The sequence below is a fragment of the Puccinia triticina genome, chromosome 12A (assembly GCF_026914185.1).
Source record: "Puccinia triticina chromosome 12A, complete sequence".
Taxonomy (NCBI): Eukaryota; Fungi; Basidiomycota; class Pucciniomycetes; order Pucciniales; family Pucciniaceae; genus Puccinia; species Puccinia triticina.
Genome location: NC_070569.1, coordinates 1,680,366 through 1,695,548, shown reverse-complemented (window position 1 = coordinate 1,695,548; position 15,183 = coordinate 1,680,366). Strand labels below are relative to the sequence as shown.

Below are 15,183 nucleotides of genomic sequence, written 5' to 3'. Positions count from 1 at the left end.
TTCAGGTATTCAAAACTTCCCAAAGCAGGAAAGCAGAGTCAGGGTTGTATGTTTTCATGCTACAGTCAAACCCTTGAAACCATGTACCCCTTGGTGGACAGAACTTGCTATGTGGTTTGGCAGGTTATGTGGCTACAAGGTTTAGCCACAGGCCATAATGAGATTTTGGTGAACCCAAATGAGTATGGGGTTTGTGAGATTATGCCCTCATAGTACAAGTATGCGGTCTGGAACTCTCATGTTAGGCATAAGCAGAGCTTGGAGGGAATATGTAAAATATCACAGGAAATTACAAATTACACGGGTGCTTGAAGGGCTGCCCTCCTGTAAATAAGCTCTAGGAGATTCACTATTAATTTAGTGTGGCGCAATCTTTCTGAATTAAGCTATTTAAATCTTGTTGTTATTAATTATAAACCTTGTAATCACAATTGAAATTTGTAAAACTTTAGGACCCATTTTAACCTGTTTATGAACATATTTTTAAAAATTTGATGAACTTCACTGATTGAACAGTCTCATCTTTTTCTGGACATCTTGCCAAAATTTTGAAATTATGTTCATAAATGCCTTAAATTGACCTCCAAAGTTTTTTAAAATTCAATTGTGAACCCCCCTAATATATTTAACTTTTGATTCAAGATGTAATTTAGAAGTGTGTGGCGTGACGGGTACTCTGGGAGATTCCTGAACTTGAATTAATAAGTCAGATTTTTGAGTCAAGGTGAGATATGAGGCAATTTTTGATAAGGGGCAAATTAAGACAATGTTTGATGGGGGAAATTTTTGAAGGGACGCCTGCTGGATAATAATATCAATTATCATTCACTAGTGCAAGCATGAGGGATAAAGGAAACACAAAGAGGCAAGAGAGGCCTCCTTTTATAGGAAAAATCACATCTGAGAGTGATTTACAATGTAGTGAAATGAATGTACTAATGGAGAAAGCTGTACAATATAATGTGAAATAAATGTACCTTTGGGGAATGATGTACACTTGCAATGAAATAATTTACCCCTTTGGGTTATGATCACTTGACTGATTCTAAATTGGGAAAGAAAATCACGTCTAAGAAGGAATTCAATATGTGTGATTGTAAATCAAAGTGGGGAAATTTCCTATTGGGGAAAACATGGCCCAATACAGGTGATTGCCAATTCATGAGTGATTTCTAAGGCTTTGTTTGGAGCCGATATAAATATAGGTGATATAATCATTGGTTAATTCAATGAAAACTACAAAATTCAACATAAAGCCTCCAAATATTTTTTCTAGGCAGCCTACAATAATGGTCTCTTCAATTATAAAGTCAGATTCAACTGATTCAGCCATATTCAGTACTGTAGTACCATTATATCGCTTTTGACCAAAAAAAAGCAATATAATAGTATTATGGTGCTGAAGATGGCTGAATCAGTTAAATCTGAATTCATAGTTGATGAGACCATTACTGTAGGTTTCCTACAAAAAAAATTGGATTCTTTATGTTGAGTTTTGTATTTTTTATTGAGTTTACAAGTGATTATATCACCTATATTTATATTGGCTCCAAACGGGGCCTAAATGTATTTGTGATAAAAGAAACTTTGTGTGAAAACAAAAATGTATACATGTGATTTCAAGGGTGTTCAGTGCTTTTGAGCGCATTAAGATAAACAGTTCTTATGTATTTTGTATGTAATAGCCTTATAATGTTTAAACTAGATTCATCCATGATTTCTGATGGTGTGTACATGAATTCAATGTATGTAAAATGTATTTTAACCTATTTTCAAGGGTTTTTTGTTTTGATTGGTCTGACCACAGCGGTTTCAAGGGTTTGACTGTTTTAATTGCTACAAAAAAATCTGGCCCTGTTTGGAGCCAATATAATCTGATCAATATATGAGTTTTTTTGCCTGAAATCTCATGTGACAACTGATCAGGCCTGCCAAAGCTCAATCAGATGTCACAACAATCCCCATGTCAGCTGGGCTACTTTAATAAGTTAAAGCCCGGCTAACTATCTTATTATAGGTAGAAGTGCTAAAAAGCGTAGACCATCTTTTTGTCTATACTACATATCAGTTGCAGCGTAGAGCGCCGCGCATAGGGATGAAAAGACATTTTATTATTATTGAGCATTGAGTGCGGCGCAGAGCGCCGTGCATAAAAAGATAAATGAATATTCAAATACAACTCCCCACAAACGCAGGACAGAGTCTCATGTCCGACCCCGGCCCTGTTCCCTAACTTTCATCCGCAACCCTCTGCCCCCTCCCCGGTCTAACGGAGACCCAACCCCGAAAATACCACTGCGTTGCGATCTTGCCCGTTGCCGGCAAAATTTGACACCTGATCAACCCATCCCCACTCAAAAGTCCCAACCCAACACCAGATATCACCCAGCTCCTTTGCAAACGTTGACTCAAGCATTCCAGACGACAAACAAACATTGCTCACCACAGCTAATCTTGAGAAAACTTCAACAGCCAAAATCCGCAATCCATCAGTTTTAACTCCAGTTTAATATCCGAATCATTTCATCAACCAAATTAAAACATGATCAAGATTGCAGAGTAATATTTTTACCTTCCACCTGAATTGATCCATAGCAGCTAATTGGCCAGCCATTTTTATTTTTAGCATCAATACAAACACCCGGTCCCATCCTGCCGCGGCAAACCGACTGCAAAAGGACTGGCCCAGGTAGACCTCAACTCACACAACCAGACAGGACTATTGAGCCCAGGCAAATTGTAGGCTCATAAATTCAATTTATTATATCAAACAACCACATTCACCCGTCAACCACACTCATAATTCAAATGTGGTGTCAGCCCGGCAGAAAACCAGTCCGGTCTGGGCCGTTATTTATCTCATTAACCTTCTCAGTAAACTGTCATCAGGAGCCCAACTCAAGTGTTTATAACGGCGAGGTCAGGCATAAGTGTTTTTCTTTTCACCACATATTTATATTGGGTATTAGCTCAATTAATCTAATTCCCTCACATTTAACAACTGAACCGACTCCACCATTGATCAGCCGGACACCATGCCTTATCTAACTCCCCCAACGCCCAATTCAATAGGTCTTAACCCAGAAGAAGGGGCCCACTCAAACACATTTTTGGGTTCTGTTAAATTAACCAATAGTGTAAGGCTCCACCACATACAACTTGGCCTAGCTGACGTTTTTTTTCCTAGGTCACCTTTTATTATTCTGACGGATTGCGTTTCCACAAATACACAATCAATATTCAAGCTCACCAATCAATTCACTTGGCTTACCTTGGGCTTCCTGGCCGTCAAGCAACTGATCCATTTACAATTACTGCCCCATGCATGTGTGAGGTTGGCCACGATTTGGTCAAAGGTGAAGTTTCCTCACTTAAGGGTGACGTCACAGTAGATTGCGATGGCGACATTGTGTGGGAATTCAACCCATTACTTGCCTCAGTAACATACCCAGTGCTATGCCCCTATTCTCATAACAGGTTGATCATAACCGTTCACGGCGCTTTGATCAATATTCATGAATATTGGGATGAAGACCTTGGATTTGTGTCTTATGTTAAACTTCACGTCAAGGTTTTCCTCCCAGTAAGCTTGCTGTTATACCTTCTTCATTAGATTCATGCTTACTATTGAACGTAGGATCTTTCGTTTGGAGTTTCTGTTAGGGCCATGCTGAAACATATAGACTTACCCCAAAACCTTACCCGCGGCTTTTATGCGGGCCAACCTGTTCAGTTCAAATGATATCTGGATTCAAACAAGACACACGACGGGATGATATTTGTTGAGGTTTGATCATACCCAATTTCTCAACCAAACTTCAATTTTTCTCATTCCCAATTTCATCTTCAATTTGTGCAGATAATTAGCCACTGGGATATTTGCCAATGAATCTAGTGCTCATGTCACCAAAGTCTTCACCTATCACTTTCCACTTATCCCACACTTTATCATCCACTTGCAAGCCAGGAACTCTTAAAGTTGATAATTGTATGAATAATTTTTTCTCCTTAGGTTATAGCCCTTTTTTGCCATTGAAGAAAATCTTTATAATTCAATTTTCCCATATGAACTAGAGGCCAAGGCGGCTGCGCCGCTGCAGAGCCCACATGCCCAGCTCCACTTTGTCTAGTCAGCAACAGTAGCTTTTTCACTCAGCAGCAATGGTTTTTTTGACTCAGCGGTGGTATTTTATGCGTCCATGTTTTTGAATGCTGAATGTACACATTTCTTGAGGTGATACATATGTAATCACCCAGGTTAATGTTTCTGTTGGGCAGAAAAGAATGGCTTTGAAAATATTTACAGTGATAAATTGTACAACACACTCAACCACTTGAATAAGTTTATGTGTAAAACAAGGCCAAGAACCCCACAGATCTCATGATTGGATCAGCTTGGGCCTACATAGATTGTGTGACCCACAGAGGATGATATGATATTCTGATTTTGCAGATTACAGGAAGCAGACCCATCTGAATGATACTGCATCCATTGCCCAACCTTTTAAGGGGGGGAACCATTGGCTAGAATGTACATTTCTTGCATTGTTGTTTATATCAATACACAAGGTTCACCATAGACGGGACAGCACTGATCAGCATTGGGAATTTGTTTCCAACAACAGCCAAGGCAAATAGAATCAATGGGTACTCTTGGGCAGGTTGGGAAAATGCTGGGGAGGGCACAGGGATGCTTAGTAAGTTTGGTGTGGCGGCCAGGAACCTATGCAGCGGCCCCAACAATGAGTACCCTTCCTCCTTCCAACCCTGAAACAAATACAAGACATGGAGTGTATCTGGTGAATGTTTATGATTGAAGATGGAGACCTACATGTCCTATTTTTTGTTTTCAGCGATCATATGCATAATAATAGCTAAAAAAAACAAAAAAATGGGACTTGTAGGTCTGCATCTTCAATGAAAAATGTTTACCAAATACACTCCATCACCAGGAAAAAAAAATAGTCACTTGATGACAAGTGACATCATGCCAGCTCCAGCAGGCTACCCACCATCTACCCACCATCTACCCATCATCTACCCACCATCTACCCACCATCTAACCACTTTCAGAATTTCCACAGGAGATCCTCAGTTTTCACTGGGCACCACTGATCCCCATTTCTGGTCAGCTGATACTCAGCTTTAGCTCCAAGCTTATGCTCAGCTTTGTTGCCCAGCTCATGCTCAGCTTTGTTTCCCAGATCAGAACCAGTCCTGGCCCAGCTGCGTTTCAGATTTATTCCACTCATGGCTCATCTTAGACTCATACTAGGACTATCATTGGCCCAGCCAATGCTCAGCTTTGGACCAGTATTGGCTCAGCTGATTTTCAGCTTTGGATAAATCTTGGCCCAGCCAATGCTCAGATTCTGAGTCTGACCACTCCTGTAACAGCTTATGCTCATCTGTGGACCAGCCTTGGCTCAGCTGATGCTGAGCTGTGGACCAACCTTGGCTAAGACAATGCTCAGCTGTGGACCAGCCTTGTCTCAGCTGATGCTCAGCTGTGGACCAGCCTTGGCTCAGCTGATGCTCAGCTGTGGACCAGCCTTGGCTCAGCTGATGCTCAGCTGTGGAACAGCCTTGGCTCAGGTGATATTAATCTTTTTAATAGTCTCAAAACATCTGATGCTCAGCTTTAGAACAGCCTTGGCTCAGCCAATTCTCAGCTTTGTACCAGCATTGGCTCAGCTGATGCTCAGCTTTTGAAAGGTTTTGGGCCAGCTGGTGTTAATATTTGGAAAAGTATTGTCCCAGCTGATCCTAAGCTCTGTAAAATCCTTTTCCAAGATGATGCTCAGCTTTGTACCATTGTTGGCTAAGCTGATGCTCAGATTTGGAATATTCTTGGTCCAGCTGACACTTGGATTTGTATCAGGCTTGGAATATCCAATGCTCAGCTGTGGCCCAGGCTCAGCCAATGCTCAGCTGTGGCCCAGGCTCAGTCAATGCCTACTGCTCAGCTTATGATGAGCATCAGCTGTTCCTGGGAAAAAATTAGGATCAGCTGACTGTGCCACATTGAGTGCTCTGGTGCAGTCCTGCAAGCTCTACAAGTGCTGGTGGAGCAGACTTGGAGCAGCGCTGGAGTAGCTCTGGAGCAGAAACCAAAGCTGCATCATGTCACTTGCCATCAAGTGACTATTTTTTTTTCCTGGTGCATGTGTTGTATTTATTGAGTCCTCCCCCCCCCCCCCCCCCCTCTTGGTTGATGTTTGGAGGTGCCAGGGAGGGGAGAAGGAAGCCCATGAAAGCCAGTCTCAGGGTCTCTGTGGTAGGTTCTGATATTTTTACTTGTGGGGGCTTTGAAACAGGGAACTGACACCCAGTCGTAAAACCCCCACCTTGACAACAAGCCTTGATTGAGCTGGGGGAATTTGCAATTGCAGGTTGGATACTTGGGGTTTGGCAGAAGCTAGATCTTGTCCTGGTTATCAGTAGTATCAGTGAGAGTATAACGGACCATTTGCCAATGGAAGTGGGCATGCTTTGAGTCTGCCTATAAGAGCCACATTTGGGGCTAGCCTACGCAGGCATTGATGTTGTTATACCAGTTGCGGTGTTAGTATGACTTACTGAGATTTTGGTGCAGGTTTGTGATCCAAGAAGTCAAGCTCAACTTGAAAGGTTCAGGTTGAGGAAATTGGGCTATCAAGATACTGGAATATTTCAAGCAACTAAGAACATATTAACGGTTTAACATTAAGCAGACCGACGCGCCCACCAAAAAAAAAAATTGGCAGCATCCCGCCCCCCCCCCCCCCCGACTTTGCAATTAACTACAGGTCCCGATTGTCCTGGATTGCTTGGCTCCTTAAGCAATTGGCGCCAAGCAGGAGCCAAGCGATGACCTTGAATTGTGTACAAGCCGTGTACTTTTATACTGTGGCCCAAATCCTCATCTCATCAACGCTTTTTTTATCTTTCTCTCCTATTTCCGGTTGTGAAGCCTTCCGGATCAGGAAGTCGCTCCTTGAATTCCGCTTAAGGTAAGACTCTCGGCCTTATCTATACCTATATCCGCCGCTATTGGTCCTTGCTTCATTCATTGTTATGCCGACTTTGGCACCTTGTGTACTCATATGCCGCTCTCGGCCGTATTGTTGCCTGCTGCAAATGACTAATTTCCTCCTATATCGTCAATTCTGGGATACTGAAAGCGTGTCCCGGGATACCAAGTTCATCCGTGTATCGCCATTTTGAGGACGGTTGCAAAACCCGGGAAGATGAGTTTCCTCCTACTAGCGGTTTAACATTAAGCGGACCAACACCTGCCCCAAAATCTTTTATGGTGTTTCCGGAATAGGAATAGGATCTTTCTCCGAGTGCTACTCATGAATCCTATCTCACTTCATCATGCCTACAATAGTACTTCCTCGCCTTATCCTTTTCCCTGCGCCCCACATCAACATTCTCCTTTTGAGGCCTGCCAAGCACATTAGTGCCTCCATGACGGCGCTCTCCCCCCAAAAATATCTTGCACTGCACAACTGACACACTGCTTGCATTCTTCTCCGATGATAGGCATCAAACTTCCTTATCAAAATCCTCTGAGACAAGGTTTAGAGACAAGCACTGCCGACTGAGTTGGTTATTATTGTTGACATTCTACTTCAGAACAACCAAACTTTGATCAATCCTTTGCAACATCTAAAAATCACAATCAAAAAGAACTGCTTGTCGACAAATTGCGTGAACAGAAATCGTCCATCAAATTGATTCTCCCGGTTCAGCCGGAATACTCAAAGGTCAGATTTACTTCTTGATCTCTTTTTCTGACATTCAATTACGAACAAAGAAACATGCTCTCTTTTCCTCATCTGACAACACCAACTAATCTTGCCACCATTTTATTTGATTTCCATTATTTCAAAAAAAAAAAAAAAGATAACAATTACTTAGCGGTGAAACACGCAGGGACCCTCTGAAGGAGGCAAAGCGAGCCTCCGAAGAGGCTCGCTTTGCAAGGGGTGCTCCGCGTCAGCCAGGCTGCACCAGGCCCTCTGAAGAAGTTGTTGTGTTAAGTTAGCCCGTACATCTTTTAGCAGAATATAATTGCAATTGTATTCAGCTCCTCGCCATCAATCATTATACATAAAAAACTCCATATACAGTTGTTGTATTAGTGGTCAAACAAATTATAAGATCATTCACGGGGCGGCGGAGACGCCCATAAACCCTATTTTCTAGTTACATCTCTGTTGTAGATAACCATGAGAAATAGACAAGCAACATAAATAAACTTGAGTTTACCTGAGAGCAGGAGAATGGTCTGCACTCTCTGCTTTTTAGATAAACAATGGAGGGCTTCCCGTTGAGTCTGGGAGCCTCCCAGATCCCAATTTACACAGCCAAATTCTTAATTTTTTTTTTTTTTTTTTTGAGAAAAAGGGAAATGTACTTTTCCTAACCCTGCAGGTCCTCAATTTCATGTGCACTGTGGTTGATAGGTGTCTGAATATATAAGGATTGAGAGAGACATTGATCCAATGATAAGACTATGTACTTCCTTGGTCTCAAGTGAAGAGAGCATTCTTGTTTTGGTTTGGTTTGACTGGGTGTAGGTTTGTTTGTCTGTGGCTGCCCCGGGGGGGATGTGTTCGGGGGAATGACCAGGATGGGCTCGGCGATGAGGTGGGTGTTGTTGGCCAGCCACAGCAGCGATGGACCACCAGAAACAGCTGCTCCTCTTCCCGACCACCAGCGGCGTCCGCCAGCGAGTGTCCGTCCACACCCACAGCCACCAGAACGACACCCCGCGCCAGCCGATCAAGCCCATCCAGATCAGCGCCCCACCAGCAGCAGCAGCACTGGCCAGCCAGCGAGCAGCAGCATTCCCATCGAAGCTACCGAGAAGAACAGCAGCCGAACATCCCACCCCCAAACCATCCGAACAGCCCACACCCAAACCATCCCTCTACAGTCTGCTCGACCTCCACATCGACGGCCGAGGACCCTCCCAGCCAGCACCCAGCCAGGAAGAGGAAGACGACGACGAAAACCCACGCACCACAGACAACATCAGCAACTCAAACAACATCGACGACGACGACGACGACGACGACGACGACGACAACGACGACGACGCGCTCAGCATCCAGTACACCGGCAGCTCCTGCGACGACCACTCCCGCAACGACCACCCCCTCAGCGACCAAGACCAAGGCAGACCAGAGCCACGACCAGAACCAGCACCAGCACCATACATGCACAGCCAGCCCGCCGGATCGGCCGCCTCCCTCGCCACATCCACCGCCCCCACGCCCCTGGCCACCAAGAAGAGCTTCCACTTCTTCCGCCTCCCCCATCCCCGCGCGCCCTCCCACCAGCAGCAGCAGGTCTACCCCAACGGCTCCGTCGACCCCAGCCCGGTCTCCTCGCTCGCCTCCCTCGGCACCAGCGGCTCGCGCGCCTCCTCCAAGACCTCCGCCGGCGCCGGCCGCATGGCCCGCCTCTTCTCCCGCGTCCTGCCCTCCTCCGCATCCACCCCCGCCCTCGTCGGCCCCTCGAAGGCCCGGCCCCAGATCGCCAAGTCCATCTCCACCCAGCACGTCCCCCTCCCCTCCTCCACGGCCACCGCCAGACCCATGCGCAGGAAGGGCTCCATCTCCAACTTCCTCGACACCATCTCCATCTCCCGCGACAGGGCCGCCAAGCCCCTCCCCCCCTCCGACCCCCCCCCGCCCATCGCACCCAGGAAGAGCTTCGACATGCTCATGCGGCCCTTCCTGCCCGCCGCCAAGCCCCGCACCGACCCCTCCTCCGACCCGCCCCCCCTCCTCGTCTCCCAGCCGGCCCCGCCCGTCTCCCGCCCGCTGCTCAAAGCCAAACGCTCCTACGACATGCTGCGCGGCAGGCTGGGCTCCGGCCGCAAAAGCATGGACGACCTCTCCGTAAGTCTTCCCCCCCCTTCCCAACCAGAGCCTGGCGCTGACAGAGACGGTGACGCAGAACATCGCCCCCACCGAGCCCGCCCCGCCCGCGATCCCCGGCCCCCAGACGACCAAGAAGCTGGTCGCCAGCCCCTCCCTGCTGTCCGACACGCCCCCGCCCCAGCCCGACCCGGCCCCCAGTCGCAAGCTCGCGCCCGCCCCGGCCGGCCCGCCCCCCCGGACCTCGTCCTCCGCCCTCGCCCTCGACCGCGCCGTCCCCCCCGCCCCAGCGAAGCCCGCGCCCAGCGTGCCGCGAGCCATCGACGGCGCCGCCGCGGCCGCCGAGTGGGCCGCCCTCGAGGCCATCCTCGCCAAGTCCGTCCCCTCCCCTCTCACACACCGCCGTACGAGAACTGACATCTAAGACCCGCAGCTTGCAGAGCCTGCCCCGCCCCAAGTCCGGCCAGCAGGCCGAGAGCGCCCGCGCCGACCTCACCGCCGCGCTCACCGGCCACCTCCTGCCCTTCCTCAAGCGCCAGGAACGCTTCGTCGGCGCCGTCTATCTCGACCCCGGGCTGGCCACCGCCCACCGCACCATCCTGCTCGGCTGGTCCGTCCCCCCCTCCGCCTCATCCCCCCAGACTGAGTCGCTGATCGGGCTGTTTGTGTGTCCAGGCTGGAGCTCATCTTCGACGAGCTCAGGGAGCCCCTGCCCACCTCCAGGGCCGCCTGTCTCGACGGCGTCTCCGGCATCCTCGAGAGGTAAGCCCCCCCCCCCCCCCCCCCTCTTCGGCCTCAGCGACCCCGCACTGACCCGCCACGTCCCCAGCCACTTCTTCGCCAGCCAGAACCTCAACGCCAGTCCCGAGGCCGCCAAGCAGTACCGCTCCGTGCTCGTCTCCGTGCTCAACTTCGCCATCGACAAGCTGAACGACAAAGGTGTGTTGTCTCCCCACATCCCCCGTTCCGGGAAGCTGAGAGAGTGTTTTGTAGCGGTGTATGCGAACACGCTGGTGTTCGCGGGCCGGATGCTGTCGCTTGCGTTTTTCCGGATCGAGGGCGTGGGCCGGAAGCTCCTGCGGGCGTTGCCGCCGGTCAAGCGGATGTCGATGCGCCGGCTGCTCGACGAGATGGACCATCCGCCCCGGCCGCCCGGCGAGCCCGGCCTCGTCGAGCCCCCCAACCTCCAGCCGTTCCCCGCCTATCTCCGCGAACTCTGCTTCGTCGACCTCGCCTCCTACTGTCAGGTCTTCGCTAACCCTAGCCTCGACTCGGATAATCTGCTCGTCCAGGAGGGCGACATCCAGGTCGAGATGAGCGGCAATTGGTCCGTCTCCCGTTCTCCCTCCCCCCCCCCCCGCGCGTGACTGACTGATTTTTTGGGATAGGTTGATTCGATGGACGGCCTCGGACTCCGACCTCCCGTTCGCGTTCTACCGGGCCTACCATCGCCAACTGGCGACCTACCTGCGTCCGCAGGCCCGGCCGGTCGTCCACCCGTCGACGCTGATCTCGATGCCCGGCTTCCTGCTGGTCTCGGCGTCCTTCCTGGACAAGTGCGACTCGCTGGTGCACCGCAGCCTGCGCTCGGTCACCACGCTGGGCCCGACGACGAGCAGCTTCAATGCGGGCGAGTCGGCCAACCTGGCGATGGGCGCCAAGCCCAAGGTGCTCGAGCTCGCCCACCGTCGGCTGGTCTCCACCGCCCTCGACATCGTCGGCGGCTCGCCCAGGCCTCCCCCCTCCCCCCAGGAGCAGCAGCAGGAGGAGGAGCAGGAGGGAGGCCTGGACGACAGCGCGCGCCGACGCCAGTTCTTCGGCGGCCTGCTCAGCCTCTGGATCCGTGCCATCACCAAACGCACCTCCATGTGGGACACCCGCTCCGTCTTCCTCCTCCTCGACTTCCTCGACGGCCTCTTCTACACCGTCCTCTACACCGCCCCCGCCCCCCCGCTCCTCCTCAACGAGCTCCCCAGCCCCCCCGTCCTCGTCCACCCCTCCCTCGCCCTCTTCGACCTCCCCTTCATCCTCGACGTCCTCCGCAGGATCCTCCTCACCGCCGACAACACCGTCTGCGTCATGCGCACCATTGCCTTCATTTACTCCCAGTTCGAGGCGTGCGTCTCCCTCCCCCTTCTCTCTCTCTTTCTCTTAACTGACGAGGGGGTTTCTTCAGGTTGACGACGCAGCCGGAGACGCTGAAAGCGCTATGTCTCGACCTGCTGCTCGACCCGCTCGTCTTCCAGCACCTCTTCCTGCACTGGAACTCGGGCGTCCGCGGCTACTACATGCGGCTGCTCGTCTGGCGCCTCAGCCGGCTCAACGCCGCCGCCGCCGGGCCCCGCACCCCCAAGGCTAGGGACGTCGTCAAGATCATCCTCGCCTTCAATGCCCGGCTCGACGCTATCCGCAAACGCCACGATCAGCTCTCGCCCGTCTCCGAGTTCTTGGGCTCTCAGGAAGAAGAAGACCGGCGTCGTCGGCGTGCGTCTTTTCCTTACATTGTTCTTTCCATCAACGTGAGGGGAAGGTTGTTGATGAAGCTTTGGTGATATAGGCACGACGATCTGCTCGACCCGCGGCGTGTCCGACAAGCCGTGGGCGATCTCGGAGCTGCCGCCGGAAGAAGTGTGCGCGGAGACCGTCGACTTCCGCGACCCGACGACGGGGCTGCTCAGCGCCGGCGGGCCGGGCGCCGAGAAGCCGTCGGTGGCCAAGGTGGTCTCCTGGCTCAAGGTGGTCAAGCGGCTCGGGGGGAGCTCGAAGGCGAAGACGCGGCCGGACTATCCGTCCCCGGCGGGGCCGGAGCCGGCGGGGCGTCAACCGATGGGGGAGCCGCGGCAGGGCTCGCCGGTGCGCTCGCTCAGCAAGCCCTGCGACGCGGCGCCCGGGCCGGCCCAGGTGGAGCTCAGCGAGCTCGAGAACGAGTCGGTCGGGCGCGGCTCGGAGAGCTCGGTGCGCTCGGCGCCGGCCTCCCACCACGGGCCCGAGAGCCCGACGTTCTTCCAGTTCGAGTTCGAGCTCGGCGCCGACATCCCCCGCTCGGACTCCTTCGACACAATCCTTGCATTCGCTGAGCTGTTTGATACAGCGGCACGTCATCATCATCATTATCATCACCATTAACATCGCCGACAGGCAACAGTCTGGCAACGGCGCTGAAAGCGAGCCTCTTGCCGCCGGGATCCGCCCGATGAAGCAATGCGTTTTCCTGGCCACTAGGCTCAGCCAGGAGGAAACCACCCTAAACCACCTGGTTGGCATTGCATAACAAAGGAATCTAGGGGATTCATAGGCATATATACATACAAACATATGAAGAGCAGAAAGGTCCAACACATTCCATAACTTTCTATGCAAGGTTTGTAAAACTGCATACGCTCTCTTCAACAGTTGAGGAGTTGTCCCGAGTGAAGGTGTGCCCTTTGTGTTCCCACTTCCAGCACTGGAACAGCACGCAAGCCACGATCGAAGCGATGGAGCAGACGCGAGCTAATACGGAAGCCGTCGACCAAAGTCGAAGGACAGAAGACATGGGTTAGTCCGTCAAAAAATTGATAGAGCATCCTCCAAACCGGCGCAGAGACACATGGCCGATTGATGGACTGACCTCGATGTATACAGCCTCTGTTCTCCGTGTCGTGCGGGGGTTGACCCACAAGCACAGCTTCGAGCGCAACCATCTGCCCCCAGCCAAGAGAGATCGAAGTCTGACCATCAAGGACATGGACGGAAAGATCGGAATCTGGAAGGAACTGCACTCGATCCTTCTCCCTTCAATCCACGACCAGCTCGAATTGCTTCGCAACTCGCTCGACCTGCTCCATCCCATGAAAAAACCAAAACCAGACATCAAGCCAATTCTGGAGATCCTGTCGAATCTCGATAAGACTTTGGAGAGCACTGTGTCGGCTATCGTCTGTCTCACCCTCGAATCACCTCTGCCAGACGAAAAACACGACCATGGCCTGCAGGCCGCTAAGTTCTTTCGATGCGCGTATCTGCACAAGAAAATCCAGTCTCTTGTGGAGCGCTTGATTTATGAATTGTTATTCCGGCATCAACTTGCGAGCTTTGTCGGATGGTGCATTAGGCCAACTGTTACTATCCACAATGATTCGCTTCGGACGCCGGGACCCGGTTTGAGGCACCAAATCGGGACCATCATACTTTATTGTAACAACGAAATCACTAAAACGATCCACTGGTGCCGCACATCCGACTGGGCTGTCATCCAGGATGCGTGGTCAGAAGTATGCACACCACTTGATCTTGTCGTGGAGAAGTTCACTGGCCAAGCCAACCGCCGAATCCCACCAGCTTATCGGACTAACACGAATATCGAGACAAACGCCACGACAGAATTCATAGTCAAAGTAGCCAGGTCAGCCCTCCCACTCGTCAAGTTAGCGAGGATCTTGGGCAAGAAAACTTCCGGAATGATCTCGACGAAACGGATATCGACGTCGGACGCAACACTGGAGCTCAACTCAGAGACGATCAAGCAGTTATACGAAGCCCCTCAAGCGCTCGCCAGGCTTTACCACCTGTACAACCTCCTCAGCCTTCTGGATCTCTCGGTTCGAGTCATCCCTGTCAATCAGCAAATCGGTATTCGTTCTTTGATCCAAAACCTTCCCCGGGGCATGGCATCCACCTTATCTGTTCTCGATTCGGTTCTGATCCCTGTGCTGGCCCAAGTCAAAGACAATTCGCCCACAACCCAATTCAACTCTTTCCTTCCGGACTTGAAACAATCCTGGGATAAGGCAAGTGAGCATTTGATCGATGTGATGATCACGTCCTTTGAATTCGAACACATGAACGTTTGAGTTAGAATAAAAGATTATCCTCGGGGGACAATCCATACTCAACTCGTGTATTGTATGATATGATTACCAAAAGCTTCAATTTTTATCAATGTACATATTTAATTACCAGGCCAAACACCTTCATGAATCAGCTTGCCACTGCTATGCTTTGTTTGCGTCCGCTTCTTCTTTTCCTAGGTTGCACCAAATGAGAAGAGAAACTAGCTATGACTGAGTCTTCAAAATACGAATTATTGCTGCCGATGTGTTGTGCCATGTGTAAGTTTTGTGTCAGCAATCAACAAAATCATCACATTCGGCTCTTGTCTTGAGACCAAGAGATTGGTCCTTCTCTCTGAACTTACGCGGAGGCAGATGAAATTATACAGCGTCTTTGATTACGAAGCAATGCCTTCAATTGTTTTCGGGTTTTCTTTTTGAACCCATTAAGCTTCTGTTATCCATAGCCAGACCTTCTGATCTGACATATGCACCGT

At 50.5% G+C, this 15,183-nt stretch overlaps 2 protein-coding genes across 2 annotated transcripts; both read left to right on the top strand.

Annotated features, from left to right (window-relative positions):
* Positions 1-8,666: 8,666 nt before the first annotated feature.
* On the top strand, positions 8,667-13,146 carry PtA15_12A169 (uncharacterized protein; the record flags this gene model as incomplete). The annotated part of the gene is made up of 8 exons (XM_053161751.1): positions 8,667-8,725; positions 9,218-9,554; positions 9,925-10,250; positions 10,309-10,485; positions 10,551-10,637; positions 10,705-11,117; positions 12,433-12,955; positions 13,014-13,146. 8 exons carry the CDS (start codon positions 8,667-8,669, stop codon positions 13,144-13,146), a joined length of 2,055 nt encoding a protein of 684 aa, XP_053025738.1.
* Positions 13,147-13,351: 205 nt separating this feature from the next.
* Positions 13,352-14,707, top strand: PtA15_12A168 (uncharacterized protein; the record flags this gene model as incomplete). The annotated part of the gene is made up of 2 exons (XM_053161750.1): positions 13,352-13,412; positions 13,500-14,707. 2 exons carry the CDS (start codon positions 13,352-13,354, stop codon positions 14,705-14,707), a joined length of 1,269 nt encoding a protein of 422 aa, XP_053025737.1.
* Positions 14,708-15,183: the final 476 nt, after the last annotated feature.